The sequence below is a fragment of the Halyomorpha halys genome, unplaced genomic scaffold (assembly GCF_000696795.3).
Source record: "Halyomorpha halys isolate HHAL.00 unplaced genomic scaffold, Hhal_1.1 Scaffold1129.1, whole genome shotgun sequence".
In the NCBI taxonomy this organism is placed as follows: domain Eukaryota; kingdom Metazoa; phylum Arthropoda; class Insecta; order Hemiptera; family Pentatomidae; genus Halyomorpha; species Halyomorpha halys.
Window position 1 is genome coordinate 137585 of NW_027105263.1, and position 18820 is coordinate 156404.

General features: G+C 31.9%; 2 protein-coding genes across 3 annotated transcripts in view; one reads left to right on the forward strand and one right to left on the reverse strand.

Moving 5' to 3' along the window:
• Dis3 (exosome complex exonuclease RRP44-like protein Dis3) overlaps nt 1–18820 on the forward strand; it is a 38216-nt gene that overhangs the window by 8724 nt on the left and 10672 nt on the right. Inside the window, exons 7-9 of the mRNA XM_014432924.3 lie at nt 826–962; nt 1193–1330; nt 3845–3991. Of these exons, the coding sequence (XP_014288410.1) occupies nt 826–962; nt 1193–1330; nt 3845–3991 (422 nt within the window). The remainder of the gene's footprint in view (nt 1–825; nt 963–1192; nt 1331–3844; nt 3992–18820) is intronic.
• LOC106688457 (uncharacterized) overlaps nt 4695–18820 on the reverse strand; it is a 15495-nt gene continuing 1369 nt past the window's right edge. The window contains exons 2-6 of one of the 2 annotated variants that reach the window (XM_024363195.2): nt 17917–18075; nt 13793–13956; nt 11938–12056; nt 6162–6247; nt 4695–4833 (exon numbers count right to left, since the gene is read on the reverse strand). In XM_024363195.2, the coding sequence (XP_024218963.1) occupies nt 6239–6247; nt 11938–12056; nt 13793–13956; nt 17917–18075 (451 nt within the window). In that variant the 3' untranslated portion in view covers nt 4695–4833; nt 6162–6238. Of the gene's footprint in view, nt 4834–6161; nt 6248–11937; nt 12192–13792; nt 13957–17916; nt 18076–18820 lie in introns of those variants that run through there. The other variant, XM_024363196.2, reaches the window with a different exon arrangement.

The window sequence follows — 18820 nt, forward strand, 5'->3', positions numbered from 1 at the left end:
AAAAAATTTTTTTTTATAAAAAATAAAATCAAAAATTGATAATGATAGATAAAATAAACTAAAGTATGGGTGCTTTAATAAATTAATTATTTGGGAATAGGCTAGGGATAGGTTTTGTTTGTCTGTTTTGTGATAGACTGGGGAAGCTTCTAATTGTATAAAAATGCTTTCGGATAGTAATCATTTGTCGTGGTTAGGGACAGAGGCTAGTATGGAGGTATTGTCAAAATCAAAAGTGTTTGAGTGTCAAGCTATGTTCAGATAATTTTGAAGCCATGAAGGTACTGGAGAAGACGGAATATTTGTGCTGGATTATGCAGTCTTTAAGCAAATTTTTTGTTTCGGCAATGTAGGATGCATTACAATTAGAAGTGGAACAGGGGATACGGTACACAACATGGGAACGGTATTGAGAAGGAATTTGATCTTTAAGATTGGTGTAAACTTCGATATTATGTATAAAGCCATCAAACTAAAGGTGCTTACAGTTTTTTTTTTTTTATTGGTACTTTGGTTTTTATCATAAATTTCAGATGTTATTCAGTTAATGAGGAGCATTTGGTAGTGCAGTCACCATGTGATGGAACAGGTGCCAACATGTATAATCCAGATTTGATGCGGGTGAGGGAGTGGAGGGTGGTATAGCTGATTCGAAATTAAAACATTTATATAAATATATTTATTAACCCTCAGAATAGAGTTCTCATATGGAATTCAATAAAATTAATAATATTTGTCTTGTTCATTTGCAATGTCTGTTTTCTTCTTGTTCCAGCATTATCTCTTAGGAATATACTACTGTTAATTTGTTTTTAACATTTTCAGAAGAGGCAGAGGATGAGGTGAAAGTGGAAAGAGAAATAAATGAACAAGAGAGGCAAGTTACTGGAAAAATTGTTGCAATAATTCATAGGAAGTGGCAGCAGTATTGTGGAATTTTGCAGTTGTCTCCAATCAAAGGAGTACGTATGTTAAACAGTACAGTTATAATTATACATTACATATAACTCAAAATTCATGATTTTTCTAGTGATGCATTTGAACTTTTGTACTGTAATAATTTGGTCTTAAAATATGATCCTACTAGTTAAAGTTTTACTTCATTGCAATTGTATTAAGTTAAAAAGTATGAGTTTCTAGTTATGATCTTGCAACAATTGAATGATATTCATATTTAAGTTATTCTTTTTAGCATACTCATCACTTATTTGTTCCTGCTAAAAGGCACATCCCTAAAGTGAGGATCGAAACAAGACAAGGGGAAAAACTTGCTAGTCAGAGATTGGTTGTAGCTATAGACGCATGGCCTCGACATTCCAGGTACCCACAGGTATTAAAGATTATGACTTATTATTATCATTTGAAAACTAATTATTGCCAATAAAAACTAATCTTCTATAATACATCTACGTACTAATCACATATAGTAGAGTAGTTTAGATCTCTTTTCCAGCTTCCAGGAGCAATAGATTTTTATTAACAAGGTATCAAAAGAAAAAAATTCTTTGAAGTTGTTCTTTTTTTTTTTTTTTTTTTTTTTAATTGCCAACTCAGTAAAGAGAATACTGTGATTGGGTAAAAAATTTTATGTTCATTTATTAATGCATGTAATTTTTTCAGTACCCTCTATATCCAAAATACATTTTTGGCCATTGCTCTGTTTGTCTGTGCGAATATTATCTGTTGAATGGGTTGTTAATTTTTTACTCCATTTTATTTAGGTTTATACCTATGAATCCTTTTTTTTCTTTGTGTTTGAGTTTCTTATTTAAAGAAGAAAACTTTACCCATTAAAATCTTCCAGTTTTGTTGTTGATTATTCACTCCTATCAAAATTATGTTTTTTGGAGAGCTGTATTTCCTAAAAATTAGCTTGCATTTCCTTTTAAAATATAATTTAATTTTTACCTATACTTTAAAAGTACAGTTAATGCCCTTATTAAACTATTTTAGGGGCACACTCCACCAGAAGTTCATTTTATGATTGAAGAAAAAAACTTAAAATTAGCTCTTATTATTCATTGAGCGTTCGATATTTTTAAAACTACCTACCTCAAAAAAAAATTATAAATAAAAAAAAAAATATATATATATAAAAGTAAATGAAATTTGAGTCCTATTAGAGATCTTTCTGTTCCATATTTTGTGAGACTCAGATTTTCCAGCTAATATGAAAACTGCTCTATCTATATTGTGAAGATTATCTGATGACCTATAAACTGCTTTACAATACATTTAAGGAGCTTTAATTTCAGTCCTAACAGAACTCTTTGTGTTCAATATTTCGCAAGATACAGTTTTTCCAAAATATTCTTTTCTCAAGTATTGAGAAATCAAAAATTATCAATTTATTTTTCGAAAGTGGATTTATTTTTGCAAATATCATGGAAACTGATATATCCACCAAGATGATGATTATAAACTACTTTATGGTCCATTCAAAAAGCTTCCATTTTCGCACTGATAGAGATCTGTACATTTAATAGTCCCTAAGGTACCAGATTTTTTAATAAATGACATATTTCCAGTGTATGTTAGTGTCAAAAATATGAATATGCTGTACTGAAGTGATAAGAATATCTATTATTAATCATACTTTAAAAAAATACATGATAATACATTAATATTTAACTTTTAATATTAAATAAATATTTTTTTATAAACAATTGATTAATTTGGTAGTTTCAAAATGGCACCAATAATAAAAGAAAAAAGAACTTCATTTCTACATGAACAAAAAAATTTTTAATTTTTTATGATAACTATGTATATGGTTGCTTTGCTTTACTTTGTAGTGGCAATAGTGGCACACCTGACAAGAAAAGTTTTTTATTTTATGTTCAACATATTCCGTAGATTGTACTGTTGACTGGGGTAGCTAATACTAATAGTTTGTTAGGGGGCCACAGTCAACAGTACTATCGTTGGAATAGGGGCAATTCAAAGTAAAATCAAAAGTTTAGGCAAAGTAGCGGTATGTTTATTTGAAAGGTAGTCAAATTTTCTAAAAAAACAGAGGTACTGCTTTGTATAGTACGTCTCAAATGAGTTTGCCTATCGGGAAGGTAGATCAGACACCCCCCTCTCTAGCTTCTCCTTCCCTCCTCACTATAACAAAACAAATCTGTGCATTTCAAAGCTCCTTGATTTCCCCTCTAATGATATTTCCAAGTGGGCTTGTGAAAGTTAATTTAATTTCAAAAATAATTTTTAATCAGACCCATACTAACAAAAGTACAGCTTTTTGAAATTTGTATCCATATTTTAAAATTGTTTTACGGTTTTTCATAGATACCTATTGTCTTTTGGTTTATTGATTTTTTGAATAATTTGGAATCTAAAGATCTTCCAGAACATTTCAGATGCTCATTTAAAGGATCGTTATATTGTCAAGTAAGATAAACTAAACTAAAAAAAAAAACAAGAAACTTTTATTTAGCTAAGAAAAGCTTTATTGGGCCAATATTAGTGAAGGTCCCAGAAAGAATTAGAATTGAATTGGCTATAAGAGCCTTAGTAGTAAGGAAATTCATGTGACATCTATATTTTTAATGAAAATATTAATCATTTTGGAAAAAAATCTGTTTAGTTAATATCTTAATTTTATTAAAAATGTTATTTTTACACCACAAGATGTTAGTGTAACTGTCTATATTTCTTTATTTGTGCCGTATATCTGTGCAATTGGTTATACTGCATTTTTGTGCTCTGTATTTGTCAAATTGGTTATGCACATATTTATGTAGTATATATGTAAAATTGGTTATGGCACATATTTTTGCACTACCTCTGTCAAATTGGTTTTTATAAAGATATTTTAGATCAGTTTGTGTTTTCAAATCAGGGTCACTTTGTCCGAGCTCTTGGAAAAATTGGAGATAAGGAAACTGAGAATGAAGTTCTCTTACTTGAACACGATATCCCTTGCTCCAAGTTTTCTGATGCGGTTTTGGCAGACTTGCCCAATAACGACTGGACCATAACACCTGAGGTAATTCTTTTTTTCAACTGCTTGTATATTTTTGTTTTGTTTTGCTAACTTCCATAATAATTCCATTATTTTTGTTAATTGTTATACAGTGAAACCTTGACCTAATGATAAACCTTAATACAACAAATTTGTTGAAATCCCCTTCTTTAACTAGCCATAGCATTCAATAAAAATATACCTCTTTGTAATAGGGAGCATTTAACTAAATCAACTCGATTTAAATCCTCTCAGAAAAAATTATTTATACTTTTACAATAGTAACCTTTATATATCAATAATAACCATTACTTTTGCAGTTTTTCAAAATATTACTGAGTACACACTATATACATATTGCAATTACGATGTTTATTATTTCTAATATATCTCACTTCTTAATTGATTTAACAGCTTAAATTCCAAACTATTCAGAAAGTGGTTAATAAATAATTGCTTGAATCTAACTATACTGAATTTTTAGCTTTATAAACCTTGATGTTAGGAATCCCTTCATATAAGTCTCTGGTTTACATTGATTATGCACTGAAAGAGATATATTGCTGTTATACTATCAGTATACAGAGCCATTTTGATTGCCGCTTTTTCTTTTTTCCATTTTTAACCTATTGAATTTAATTGCCAGTCCAATTGTTGAAAATTTTATTTAAATTTATATGTTTTAAATGAGACAAAGTGGTATAATATATATATTATACAGTACCTTCTTCTTTCTCTGTGATACCGACTTGAGTCAGGATTTTGTCAGCAAGAGCGGGTAGGCTGGTAATGTTTCCACTTCTTTTTAAAATTTCTAATCTGTCTTTAGCCATTTTATAGACATTATCCACCGCTTGGCGTTTACCCTAAAAACAAAATTAATTTTCATATTATATCGGCTTCAAGTGTATTCACTACAAGTTTTGTAAGTGAAATTATTATTATTTCAATACATTATTTTGAAGATGAAATTGTGATCATTTAAATAGGATCTTCCTTTTATCAACCATTGGTGAAGCACAAATAACCTGTGATACAAAGTGCATAGTTAGTTGTTGCATCAACCAAGGACAGAATTCTCCCATAAAGAATCAGGGTTCTCTTAGCTACCAAATTCGCCATCCCTCCTCACTTAAGGTTTCTCCTCAATGTTTTCTTAGCTACTAAATTCCCCATCCCTCTTCACTTAAGGTTCCTCCTCAATGTTCTCTTAACTTCATTTTGTCATGTTTTAATACACAGGATGTGTTGGGCTGGATTACAAAAGTATTTTTGATTTCTTAAGTCTTAATTTTTTTCATTTACCTGCATTATACTTATGTTCTGCCTCTTACTTAATTATATTTCTTGTTATTTCCAAAATAATCTGTAAGATGAATGGTACTCGATCATGTCCTCTAAATATTTTTTATATAGTTGAGTATGTATGTGGTAATAGAAAGATGTTACTTTGAAACCCAAATATAAACTTTTTTAATTGAAAAATTCAGTTTATTAATTTTTTCCTTAGGTTTAAGCCGAAATATTATTTTTAATCTCACAGATGAGTTGCCCTTGGATGTGTTAGGATTTGTAGTGCACCTGACTGAGGGTTAAATGGAAAGATTACATTCCTAAAATTAAAAAGGCAATGCTAGTTTCTATTTATTTTTATTTCTCTCCCTCAATAAAGTATTTTAATCAGGACAAATTTTTTATGTTTATTTTTCAAATTATGTATTTATAATATTATGTTAAAGTATATATTTATAAAAATAATATAAGGAAGAATATATGTAGGTGGATTAGAAACTAGTTACTAATAAACACAATCAGGGCCTTGTTTCATAATGAAAGCTAAGAGTATTAGTTTATAAATACAATTATGCAAACTACGAAGTACTAACACTAATAGTTAATTTTTCTTAATGGAGACAACTGTTAGTGGTATAACAGGAGTTAAATAAATAGTATAAAAGTACAAGTCAGCTTTATGCTAGTTAGTGAAATTGAATCAAGTAAAAACTACAAGATTGATAATATTAGTTTGTACTTTATTATGAAACAGGGCTCTGGTGTGATAAGTTCTAAATACAGATCTAGACTAATAAATTGTAGAAGAATAATCGTTAGAAATAGTTATAAATATAGGTAAAGAGGGAGATATGAAGAAAATTAATAAAAATAACCAATAAACATAGGGGGAAGTACCTACCTGTGAGATTGAAGTGGAGATGACGAGTGAGGAAAGGAGAGTCAGGTAGAAAATTTCCCCACATCTTCCACTAACCCTTAGGAAGGCTAAGAATTTGAATGATATATAGATAGGTAAACTGACAAAAACGTCTAATATCCTATCTAATATTACAATAGGTAAATATATACGATAAATCTGGAAGTACATGTATAAGATATTAAATACAGAATATATACAATATATATAGAGAGAGACAAAAAGGTTTATAAAAATATATTGAATAGACATAAAAAATGTATTCAATAAGTGTATAAAATAGGATAAAAAAAGACAATATTTGTAAGTGTTATAGGGTGAAGATAAAAATAAATATATATTATTTAAAACAATAATGAAAATGAAAACATTTTGGTGATTTCAAATTTATTACATTTCGACTATCAACATCCAATTTTTGTAGTCTTTGATCTGATCTTTGATTTCGGCAGGAGAAAATGGCTTTTCTGACACCAAGGATAAAACAGTATTTAGCTGTTCTGGCCTCTTAGGTGACAATGGCTTCTGAGGTACAGCTAACTCTAGAATTGGAGGACTTCTTTTAACTTCTTTAGGAATTTCCGATGTTCCTTTATTAGGTTCTTCTTCCTCCTTTAGGTGGGATGAAGGGCAAGAATTAGTGCTATCGATTTCTTCAATTTCATCCTCAGGTTTTTCGACTGAGCTTTTGTCTTCTTTAGAAAGTGAGATAGGTTTACTATCTTCCTCCATCTCCCAAAATTACCTTTCCATAAACGGTGTCTAATAATGAAGATTGATTGTGGTGAGAGGTACACAGTACTTAGGAAAGAGATCATCATCAAAATCATTACAATTTACCATCCACTACTTACATATAAGTGTAATATCCTATAAAAAGCTTTCCCACCTTTTTAGAAACTTAAAAGGCCCCATAAGCCTTCCATACTGCTCCAATATAGTTTACTATATCCCTTTCACCACCCCTAATTATAATTCAGCTTACAACATAAAACTACCCAGAAGCCTGAATATCACAACATAAATCATCCATAAATTCCAAAAACTAACTAGCTTCTAAACTCTCTGAGCACCCTCTGACTTTAGACCATACTTTTGATTTTGACAGAGCTTCCATTCTCGTCACCGTCCCCAACCACCAAAAACGCCTAATAACTGAGGCCCTCTATATCAATCTTGAAGAAAACCTGTCAATCACAAAACTGACAAAGATAATATCTCCCTCACTTATAGACACATCTTAAACCTCATCAAACACATTTAGCACCGACTTTAAGACTACTTTACTCCCCCTCCCTCCCCTTCCCTAGTCTCACTTCATTTCTGAACTGAACTATTGTAGACACCCAAATGTTTTCATTTTCATTATTGTTTTAAATTATATCTATTTATTTTTATCTTCACCCTATAGCACTTACAAATATTCTCTTTTTACTGTCTTTTTTATCCTATTTTATACACTTATTCAATAAATTTTTTATATGTATTCAATATATTTTTATAAACCTTTTTGTCTCTCTCTATATATTGTATGTATTGTGTATTAGAACTTTATCACAGCTGGTTCTATTTATTAATAACTAGTTTCTAGTCCACCTTCATGTATTCTTCCTTAAATTATTATTTCTTTTTTATAAACTTAACAATTGTTTTTTATTTTAATTTTTTGTCAATTCTATATTTGTATCTTGTTTTTTCATTTAGCCTGACGAATTGGGGTAAAAGGTTGGTTAACGATAAATAGTTTTATTTTACCATTTTGATACCTTTATTGACCCCCCATCCAGACTATCTTCCACAATCTACGAGGGTGGTTTGAAAAGTTCTCGGAATTTACTAGAAAGAAGTGTCTTACCTCGGTGGAACTGCTTTTATTTTACAAAATACCTCTCCAATTCAGCTGTCAGTTTTTCTATTGTAGGAAATCTCCATCCACCTAGGAAAATTTTCAGCTTGAGGAGGAGATGAAAGTCTGCTGGGGCCAAATCAGGTGAATAAGGTGGATGCGGCAACAATTCATACCCCAGTTCATGAAGTTTTGCCTTGGCAATAGCACTTGTGTGCGGGCTGGCGTTGTCCTGATGAAAGATGATTTTTTTCCTTGCCAAATCAGGCCTTTTTTCGCATATTTTTTCCTGCAGTTGGTCTAGGAGGTTCGCGTAGTATTGCCCCATAATTGTTTGGCGAGTAGGAAGATAATCTATCGGCAGAATGTCTTTTGCATCCCAGAAAACTGAGGCCATGACTTTTCCAGCCGAACGTACTGTCTTTACTTTCTTTGGTGGTGGTGACTCAGCATGTTTCCACTGCTTTGACTGCTGTTTTGTCTGTAGGCTATAGTAGTGGACCCATGTTTCATCTGCAGTCACAAACCGGTGCAAAAATCTTGTCGGTTGCGCTGAAAATGGGCCAGATTTTGTTCGGACATTTCCAATCTGGTGCGTTTCTGGTCCAATGTCAATAACCGCGGCACCCATCTTGTGGATACATTTTTTATTCCCAATTCTTTGGTTAAAATGTAATATGCTTGTTCAGATGACATCCCTACAGCTTTAGCATTCTCACGCACTTTTAGCCAACGATCCTTCATGACCTTGTCATGCTACGACCCCAGAATTATTGCAAAAGTGCATTGCGATAAATTCTGGGATCGTAGCACTTTTTGGCCGTCCACTGCGCGGATTATCATCTAAGCTCTCCCGACCACATTTAAACTTGCTGGTCCACATGACAACAGTTGAGTATGAAGGAGCAGAGTCCCACAGTGTGTTCCTGATGGAAGGTATGAATTTCCTTTGCTTTCATACCTTTCTTTACAAAGTACTTAATTACTGCTGGAATCTCAGTTTTTCCATTGTGACAAATCACTACATAAAAAACAACAAAGAGTCGTCACTACTACTCACGCTACTTGTTCACTGACAAAGGATGTGTGATTATTGCCCAGGAACCTCGTTGCTCTAGCACTGACATCTAGCGGTGATTCCTAGAAGTTTTCAAACCACCCTCGTACTTCATACTGTCAAATATCTTCTTCCAATACAATTTTTTTTTTTGTATGGTTTTGATGTTGAATACCTGTGGTATATACCAATGTTAGGTAGGTTTCACTGTGCATTATAATAAAAAATGGTCTTAATCAAATCAGTATTTTTGACTTTGTACTCAGGTTTATTACCCGACTATGGCAAAGCCAGAAGCATATTAGTAGCTTTTTGCAATTTTTAAGCTATTGGCTTAACCAATTTTCAGGTTTGATGGTTCAGATTATTTAGTGGCATCTCTTGAATCTTTTACTCTTAAACTCCTATTTCTTCTAAGAGACACGATGTTACTGTATATCTCCTTAAGAAAATTAATATATTGTTAGTTATATTGTCTATAAAAATTAATGAAACTTGGTATGGTAGTTGGATACCTTCCACTAAAGGCTAAGGCTGTTTGTAAGTATATTCAGTCATATGTAACTGTGAATGTCACCATACAGAAAGCTCTTGCTTCTGTAAGTGTAAACAGAAAGAAAGTGGGCAGATGTCTGTTGATACATGTAATGGCAGTGAAGCTGGCATAAAAAAAATATTACTGATTGATTTGAAGATTCTCAAGTTTATCTTCAAGATTGAAGTTTATTTTTATTTATATTAATTTAATTTGATTTAGTTATTTAAAAAGAAAAATGTGTAATTATATTTGTGTGTTATAATGAGTCCAAACAAATAGTACCTTTTTCTTCTCGGACGACTCTTTAATGTCTTCTTTCTCTAGATGTCCCACTGAGGGTGACAAAAGATATTCATGACCACTTGCATCCAGGATACGTCCTCCCTATCTCACCTAACATTGAGTGACTGATTCCAAAAACCAAGCTCTCTTCCTTCCCCTACTATCGATGTTGGTTCTCAACATCGATTGTAGCACTACAGTTTTGAGTTTTCTCCTATGATTTCCTTTATGACCATTATTCTTTAACACTTATTCTTGACTTATATTTTTTTCTTAAATTTACTGTAACTATTATGATGGAAAGTTAAATAAAGTTTTTAAAATATTTGAATCTGCTCAACATGGCCGCTATTCAACAGACTTTTTGGATGACACGCGCTGCCATCTTGGTTTTGTATTGGATAACGTATTTATTATAGACAATGAAAATTGATTATAGCTTGCCTTTTGGTTCAACAAAACAAATGAACAATATTGAAACATTATACATAAAATAAAAACATACCTAAAATCATTTATATATAAAAATCAACTATTGATTAAAAAAAGGGGATATTACAATATATATATGAAATGACTCGCACGGGTTCCAGAAATAGAATGGCTTTATTCAGTCCAGCACTTCTATACACATCAATCGACTGATAGGCCTGTCAGCTGTTATCTTACTCAGGCAATACTCCTCCACCAGTTTAGGAACAATCATTGTAAACTTATATAATAATATAAAACAAAAATTTATAACTATTTACAACAAACTATAGCCTGTAAATAATAAGCATATAGTCCTCCTAAACTCCTTCATATACAAAAGAAAAATACATGTATCAGTAACACTGTAAAAAATATACATACATATAATAAACATAAATAAATTAAATATAGCAGAAAAGAACTTCTCGTACAAGAACATGAAAAGAATTATATTTACCCAAAAATTTGAAATTTATATAAACAAAATTCACAAACAAACTAAAAAACAAAATAATAAAATAAAGTAACTTATTACTACATTTCTGGTAGTTAAATCTGGTTGTGGTGATATGAATACACCATGTTGTGATTGCCGGAAATTTTAACTGTTCAATGTGGACAGTTCTCCTCTTTCTAGGTTCTTTGACGCTTTCTATTGTAACAATATTATGTTCTCTAATGGCAATCACTCTGAATCGGCCCTCATACCTATGTAGCTCTTTCCCTCTATTAATCTCCACTTTCCTATATACCACCGTCTCAATATTTATTTTATCTATCCAGGTCTCGGACATTCAAGTTATGTTGTGCCACTCTTCTACTTTTTTTCTGCAAATTGTGTTCATGACTTTGGCCCATAACTTTTGCAAAGCCATCACATTGCCGGCCATTTTATCCTCTCCTGGCAAATTTCCATGGTAGTCCCATCGACGCCTCCACATCCTTAAAAGAATTTTGAATGGGGCAAACCCTGTGACTACGTGTTTAGAATGGTTATATGCTGCAACAGCCCATCATCAGGTTCCAGTCACCTTTCTAGCTGGTAGACTCATAGGTGGTTTGCCGCATCCATGACACTTGCGGCCCTCTCGTCAGCTGCTGGTTCTGGGTTTCACTTGCTCTGATCTTCTGTCCCTGTTCAGCATTTTCTTCCAACTTCTATCTTTGTGCTCTTGTCTTCTCCAGGCTGGCGAAGTAGTCCTAGGCTGATTGGACATAATCCTCATCCATTCTGGTTCTTTAACATCCATTCGGGATTCCTCCTCTCAAGCGGGTGGCTCAAATCTTGCAATAGCGAATCATTGGTGGGTATGGCAGACAAATAGAAACCACAAGTACATTTTTTATTTGACTAACACTGCTTGAGTACTTTGAAAAATACTCACAAGACAGGCTGAGTACCAAAAGTATTTAATAAAAAGTAATCATGTACTGCCCGTTTCTAATATACTATCTTATTGAATGATTCATCCATAATTTTATTTTTGCTATTGAATAGTTAATATAGAGTATATAAAATATTATCAGATATTATACATTAGTTAACAGGTGATAAACTTACAACAATATTGTTAATAAATCCTTCTAGTGCATGTGGGGATGTTGTTTTCTTTGCTACATGCCATCTTCTTAACAGCTCTTTATCATAAACAGCGACCACTAGCTCCATTTCTTGCAGTTCTTAGTTCATATACATATATTTTTAATGAAACAGTATTAGTACTATGAATCAGTTTGGTTCATTATAACTAGTTTTAATATGGTGATTGGAAGTTTACAATGTTATGTGTATTACATTAAATCCTCTTCATTCTCCTGGAAAAAACATTAATATTCGAGGAAGGGGTGGTATTAAAAAAAAACCTGTATAATAGTTGGAGAATCCTAGGTGGTTGTCAAGTGTTTTGTGATTAGAGAATACCTGTGTTGTAGTTGGAGAATACTTCTGTAGTAGTTGGAATATACCTTTGTGATAGTCAGGAAATAACTCTAGTATATCTTTGTTGTAATGAGAGTATATCAGTGTAGTAGTTAGAGAATACCATTTTTTTCACTATTTAATTTTAGACCAAGGGAATATTTTTAATTTATGTTATTTTATTGGAGTTTTGTCAAGGGTAAATTCTCCTAAATATTGTTTCAGGTATTGAAATGTAACTCACATCACATTTACTAATTGTGTGTATTTTTAGTAGGGTTGTTAATAATAATAAATAAATTCTATAAGAAAAACGTTATTTCAGTTGAAGAAAAAACTCTTCATACTTCTCTATTCCTTTCTTATATTATTTAACTATACATTTGGAAATTCTGTCGATTATCTTGTCTGTCTTAGTTTGTTTAATTTTTCATCCTTTTATATTAAGGATTTCATCAAATATTAAAATTTGTTTTGTTATTTTTGTGTTGTCATTCTATTTTCTTCCAGTATATTTCTCATTCTATTTGATACATTTCATTATTAATGTTGAAACAAATTTTAAAATTTGATGGAGTCCCTGATATAAGAAGATGACATTCATTAAATAAATTGAGGTGGACTAGATAATGGATAGAAGACTGAAACATTATCCTTAATGGACAAATGAAGGAATTGACAATTATGAAGATTTTTCCTTGAAAAATAGCTTTATTATTCTGAGGCAAAGTGCCTTTGTGGCTATGTATATTTACCCCTCCAACTAAAATAACATAATATCCATGTGGATTTCAGTGAGACAGGCTTTTCTCTATGAAATGCGGTGGAGATGTGTTAAACTGTCATTCTCCAACATCTTTTTTATCAACGATAAATAACATATGCATAATATAACAGCATAGGCAGGTATAATATAAAAGCATCTATCAATATTGGGATACCCTTTTAGTACATTTTGTTAGTGACAAATAAAGGTTCGAAGAGAATGAAGATTGTGTACAAGATTAATAGACGAAAGCAAGAAGGGAAACCATTGGAGGATGAAAAGCAATGAGGCAATCTTTATAAATATCTGATTGTTTTTAGAGTGACAGTGCTACTTAATATTTTATTTCTTTCTAAACGTCATTTCTTGTGCACAAATCAATAAAATGTCTTTGTTAGTGTTATAATTATCTAGGTAGTGTGAAACAAAATTATAAGAGGTGGATATGGCTTGCTAAGTGAAAGCTTATTTCTATATCAAATATTTATTCTGATTGCAATAATTGATTTGAATACGTTTAGAAAAGAACTTAAATAGATTTCACTTTTAACTAATATTAGTTTAGATAAAGTGTAAAATAAATAACTTTTAATTTATTTAAAATTTATAAATAACTAAAATAAATTTTCATTTTGTAAATGGCAGAATTCATAATGGTTCTCTGTTTGATATTTTACTTGATTTATCATTCAAAATTATACGCTTTAATATGTTTCATATAATACAACATACCTTCTTGTTTGACCTTAGTCAGATTTTTTGTCATGCGCGCTAATTCCTTCTTGACATAGTATCGTTGCTTTTTAAGGCGCCTTGTATTTATTATTGTAGCTTTTGTTTCTTTCATGGTGAAATCTAATTCTTCAAGCTCACGATCTAGTTTCTTTTTCAAATCCCTTAAATCAGATTAGTAATATTTTTATTTTGAGATTATTTTTGGAAATTTTTTTTTTTTATTATTTCTAAATTACCAGATTAGCCTGGGCCCTGTTTCATAATGAAAGCTAATAGTTTTAGTTCATAAATACAAGTATAGAAAAATGTGGTAATAACTCTAATGCTTATTGTTTTCATAAGAGGGATGACTATTAGTGATATAACAGGAGTTAAAAAGTACTAAAATACAAGTTACTATTGTACAAGGCAGTGTAGTAGTATTAAACCTATAAGATTTGTAGTATTTTTTTTTCACCTGGTGCTTTGGCCCTTGAAGGACCTTAGCCTCCTCTACAATTTTCCTCTATTCATCACGGTCCCCTGCCGCTCCTCTCCAATGTCTCACACCCAGTGACTTTAGGTCTTCCTCCACATTGTCTGTTCATCGTGGTCTAGGCCTGCCTTTTCTTCTTTTTCCTTCTGACCTTCCTTCCATTATTTGTTTTGGGAGTCTTTTGTAATCCTTGCGTTAAACATGGCCCATCCACCTTATTCTCCCCTTTTTGATACAAGAAACTATATCAGGTTCCCCATAAAGGTCCTTAATTTCTGCATTGGTTTTTATGTGGTAGTGACTTACTTCTTTGGTTGAGCCATATATTCTTCTCAGAATCTTTCTCTCCCATGTACTCAGCAACCTCACTGCTGCTTGGTTAGGGTCCATGGCTCGCTACCCTACATGACCTTATTTTAAGGGTTCGGGGTGTCCCTCTATTTTGGAATACCTTTAGGAGCGACCAGTAACATTTATTTCGGTTCCCAATTCTTGTCCTTATTTCCTCCTCTATCTTGTTGTCATTACTTAAAATTGTACTAAGATATTTAAACTGATCCGCACTTTCAAAACTAATTCCACCTCGTAAAAGACATCCACTTGCCGTCCCTTTCCTGTTATGACAACATTTTCGGCATATACACTCTTTATCCTTTATTTTGGCTGCTCTCAAGCACCGTGTTAAATAACAGTCGGGATAATGGATTCCCCTGTTTGACTCCTTTTTGGATGCCGAAGTCTTCGGAACTTCCCCCTGAACCTGTACTGCACATCTGCTATTTTGCAGGGTCATCCTCACCAGCCTAATAAGTTTTGGTCAACCTAGAATCTTTAAGTTTTCATAGATCTCATTTCTTTCTAAACTATCGATATGCCTGCTTATAATCTATGAACAGATGGTGTAAATCAACATTCCACTCTTTGCACTTCTCTACGATGTTCCTGATTGTAAATATACGGTCAATAGTTGATCTCCCAGGGCAGAATCCACTTTGATATTGACATATAAATTCTTCTGATATTTCCATTTACCTTTTCAATAACAGGACAGATAACACCTTATATTGCGTACTGAGTAATATAATTCCCCTGTAATTTTGACATTCTAGTTTATCGCTCTTTTTGTGTATCAGAACAATGACCGCCTTGTGCCATTCATTAGGCATTTCTTCCTGGTCCCAGATTTGCAGAATGAGATCATAAATCTCTTGATACAGCCTCTCTCCTCTATATTTAAGCATCTCAGCTGGAATCCCATCAAATCCGGGCGCTTTATTATTCTTTTACTTTTTTAAAATGTCTTCTACTTCCTCTGGGTCTGGCAATTGTAGGTCTGCATCATTCTCTATAATTTATGAAATTTATTGAAGTTTTTCTGGGTTGGGGTTAAGTATTTCACTAAAATGATTTTTCCATCTCTCAGCGATTTCTTCTCTATCTTCCAGTAGAGTTCCATTCCTGTCTTTGCAGAGTGATGTTCATGGTTGGAATCCTTTTCTAAGCATCTTCAGCCTTTGGTAGAAGTTTCTACTATTTTCACCCTGGAAATCATCTATAATAATAGATGATTTCGAAAAATACCCTTTAGATCTTCTTTCTCTTTTTTCCTCTGAATAGTTTTTTTTTTTTGCCCTTTCTCTCTGTTTTACATATTTTTGCTAACCTGGTTCTTCTCTGAATCATCCTCATGTAGGGATTTTTCTTTTCATCCACAGAATTTAGGCACTCTTGGTCAACCAGTGGCTGTTCTTATTCCTCTCTTCTTCTCCTATGATTTTTTTAGCAGCCCTTAGAACAGCTCTTTTTATTGTTTCCCACTTATTTTTGATATTTTCCTCCTCTACCTGTTGCCCACTTCCTAGATTTTCCTCCATTTTTCTTTCATATTCTTTTTGGATGTCTGGCCTTTTTAAGGCATTTATTTTATACTTATTCTCATATTCCCTTTTGGTCTTTTGCTCTTGTCACCGATCTCTGCATATACTTCACCTTTACCGAGAAATGATCTCTACCTACTTCAGCTCTTATGCAGCTTTTCACATCTTCAATATCACTTTGGTGGCTGCTTTCTATACTATAAACTAATAGTATTAGTTATTACATGGTTATTTTTAACATTTTGCTAGTTTTTTAAATGTTGATAATGGTAGGGGGGGATATAGTCTCATACAAAAGATTAATTTAACTATGTGCAATAAAAATAAATTAACATAGAGTTAATAACTCATGTATCACTTCAAAAATGTTTTCAATAATAATTTAATAATTCAAATGAATAAATTAAATTTATGTAATTTTTATTACTTTAAATTACTTATTTAAATTACTTTATAATTCCTTTCCATCAATTTTGTCAATGTTGTTGTTAGCTCTACTTACTTCAGCAAATTGTGCAACTTGATGTTCAATGGTTGAAGTTACGTACTTTTGTTGAATGATTGCGCTCTGCCTCACTTGTTGGTCTAACTAAGACCTAATCTGAGTGCTAAATTATAATTGTAAAATTTTAACTAAGTTTCTTTTACATTGTAATAAATATTAATCATTAAGAAATCAATAAGTTTGATCCGAATGATGAGAGCCGGTTATTGATAAAAGACTGTTTTTCAATGAGTAAACCATTATTATTTTAATTTCTCCTTTGTTAAGGCAATGTCAGTGATATTTTCACCCAAACAGAGACAGAACTTAGTTGTTGTCAGTTCCAAAAAGCTTTATTTCAAATAAATCATTACTTCAAGAGAAAGAGAAAGCATTTTATAATGAGTAGGCTGCTCCATTTCCAATAGCCTGTTATAATCCTTTTACAAGTCTGTTTTGTTAAGTTTGTTGAATTTTATTTGCAACAAAAATGCAACACGAAATTCCAGGACCCCGTTGTACCTCAGTATATAGGACCTATATCATTTAAACAAATTCCAGTACTCCAATGTACCTCAATATACAGGACCTATATCATTAAAACAAATTACAGGACCTTGTTATACCTCAATATAGAGGACCTTTATCATTAAAGCAACTCCAGGACACTGTTGTACATGGGCATACGAATCCATGTGTGGTCTAAGTCTTAGATGTGATAATGAAAGGAACCTCTCTTATGTACTGTTAAGTCATTCCCTTATGTTCCATGGCACAGATGTTTATTGGAAACGCAGGTCACATTCAGTAACCATTATCCTAATGAGAGTTTAAACATTAATATTTCATTATACCTGCCTTGTAAGTACTTTTGTAAATTATTGATGGATTATTTTGACTATTGTATTAATATTGGTGAAAATAATGACACAGTATTTAATTTTTTTTTGTTTATAAAAAATTTAAAATAAAAAAAATTAATTTATAGTAATATATTAGTTAATATTGAAAAGACTGCACACCAATTATTTTCTCCAGTACTTTTTACTTAATATTCTCTGGGCTAATTTTTACACAAATAGGGCTTCTCACACTCAAAGGAAAGTACATCCTCCTATCTTTTATTTTCGCATTTTTTCTCTTTATTTTTAAGAATGCTGACCTCTGAAGACAGAGAACTCAACTTTACTTCTACTTTTTTAATTTTTTTTAATTCAACTTAAAATAAGCCTTAGTTAAATGTAACTTTAACCAACTTACAGTGCATACTTACAGTGCAACTTACAGTGCATACTTATCTATGAGCTTCAATTCCGGAAGATTTTTAAAAAGTTTCAAGTTTTTTTCTAGTTGTGAAAAGAGAGTTGTCATTCCATTGAAACTTTTCACACCTTCGTCATCCTTAATGCTTAGGGAGCTATCAGAAGTTTCAGTTTTCTTTTTCCTACAATTAATTATGGTATAGTTTTCTCTTAAGTAATTGATTTATAAATTATAAAATATTTAGTTCATGTTAGTTACTTAGCTGCTGAAAAATAGTGATCATCAAACAGAAACCCACATTAGCTGAATATAAAATAGTATATAGTATACATGGCTGCAATATGCTAACAATTGACTAAAATTATTAATTTATGAAGTGAAACATCTTTATACATCTCAAGAAAAAAAAAATTATTCTGGAGTAAATTGATTTCGTGATGCGAGATGAAATGGAAGTGGTGAGGGGAACACTGGTCAATCCTAGGAGGAAAATTTTTATATTGTGATCGGTTAATAGGAGATTACAGTAACTAAACAATCTCAGTGTCAAGTCTGATTGAGTGAGCTCCTTGTAATCTTCTACTTAATAATTGACAGTATGTAATTATTGAAGGAAAATGGTCTTGTCTTGTGGTCAAAAAAAGTAGCTCAAATAGTACAAAACTATTTACCATGCACCAACATTTTATCCCACTCTGGCGGTTGTCATCAGGGCTAAAAACAAGATACGAAAACTAAAACATATTTTAAACATAAGAGTATAAGATGACATGAAAAGGGGCAAAGTGTGGAAAAGCAGTAGAAATATAAGTTGACATGAAAGGGGCAAAGTGTGGTAAAGCAGTAGAAATATAAGATGACATGAAAGGGGCAAAGTGTGGAAAAGCAGTAGAAATATAAGATGACATGAAAAGGGCAAAGTGTGG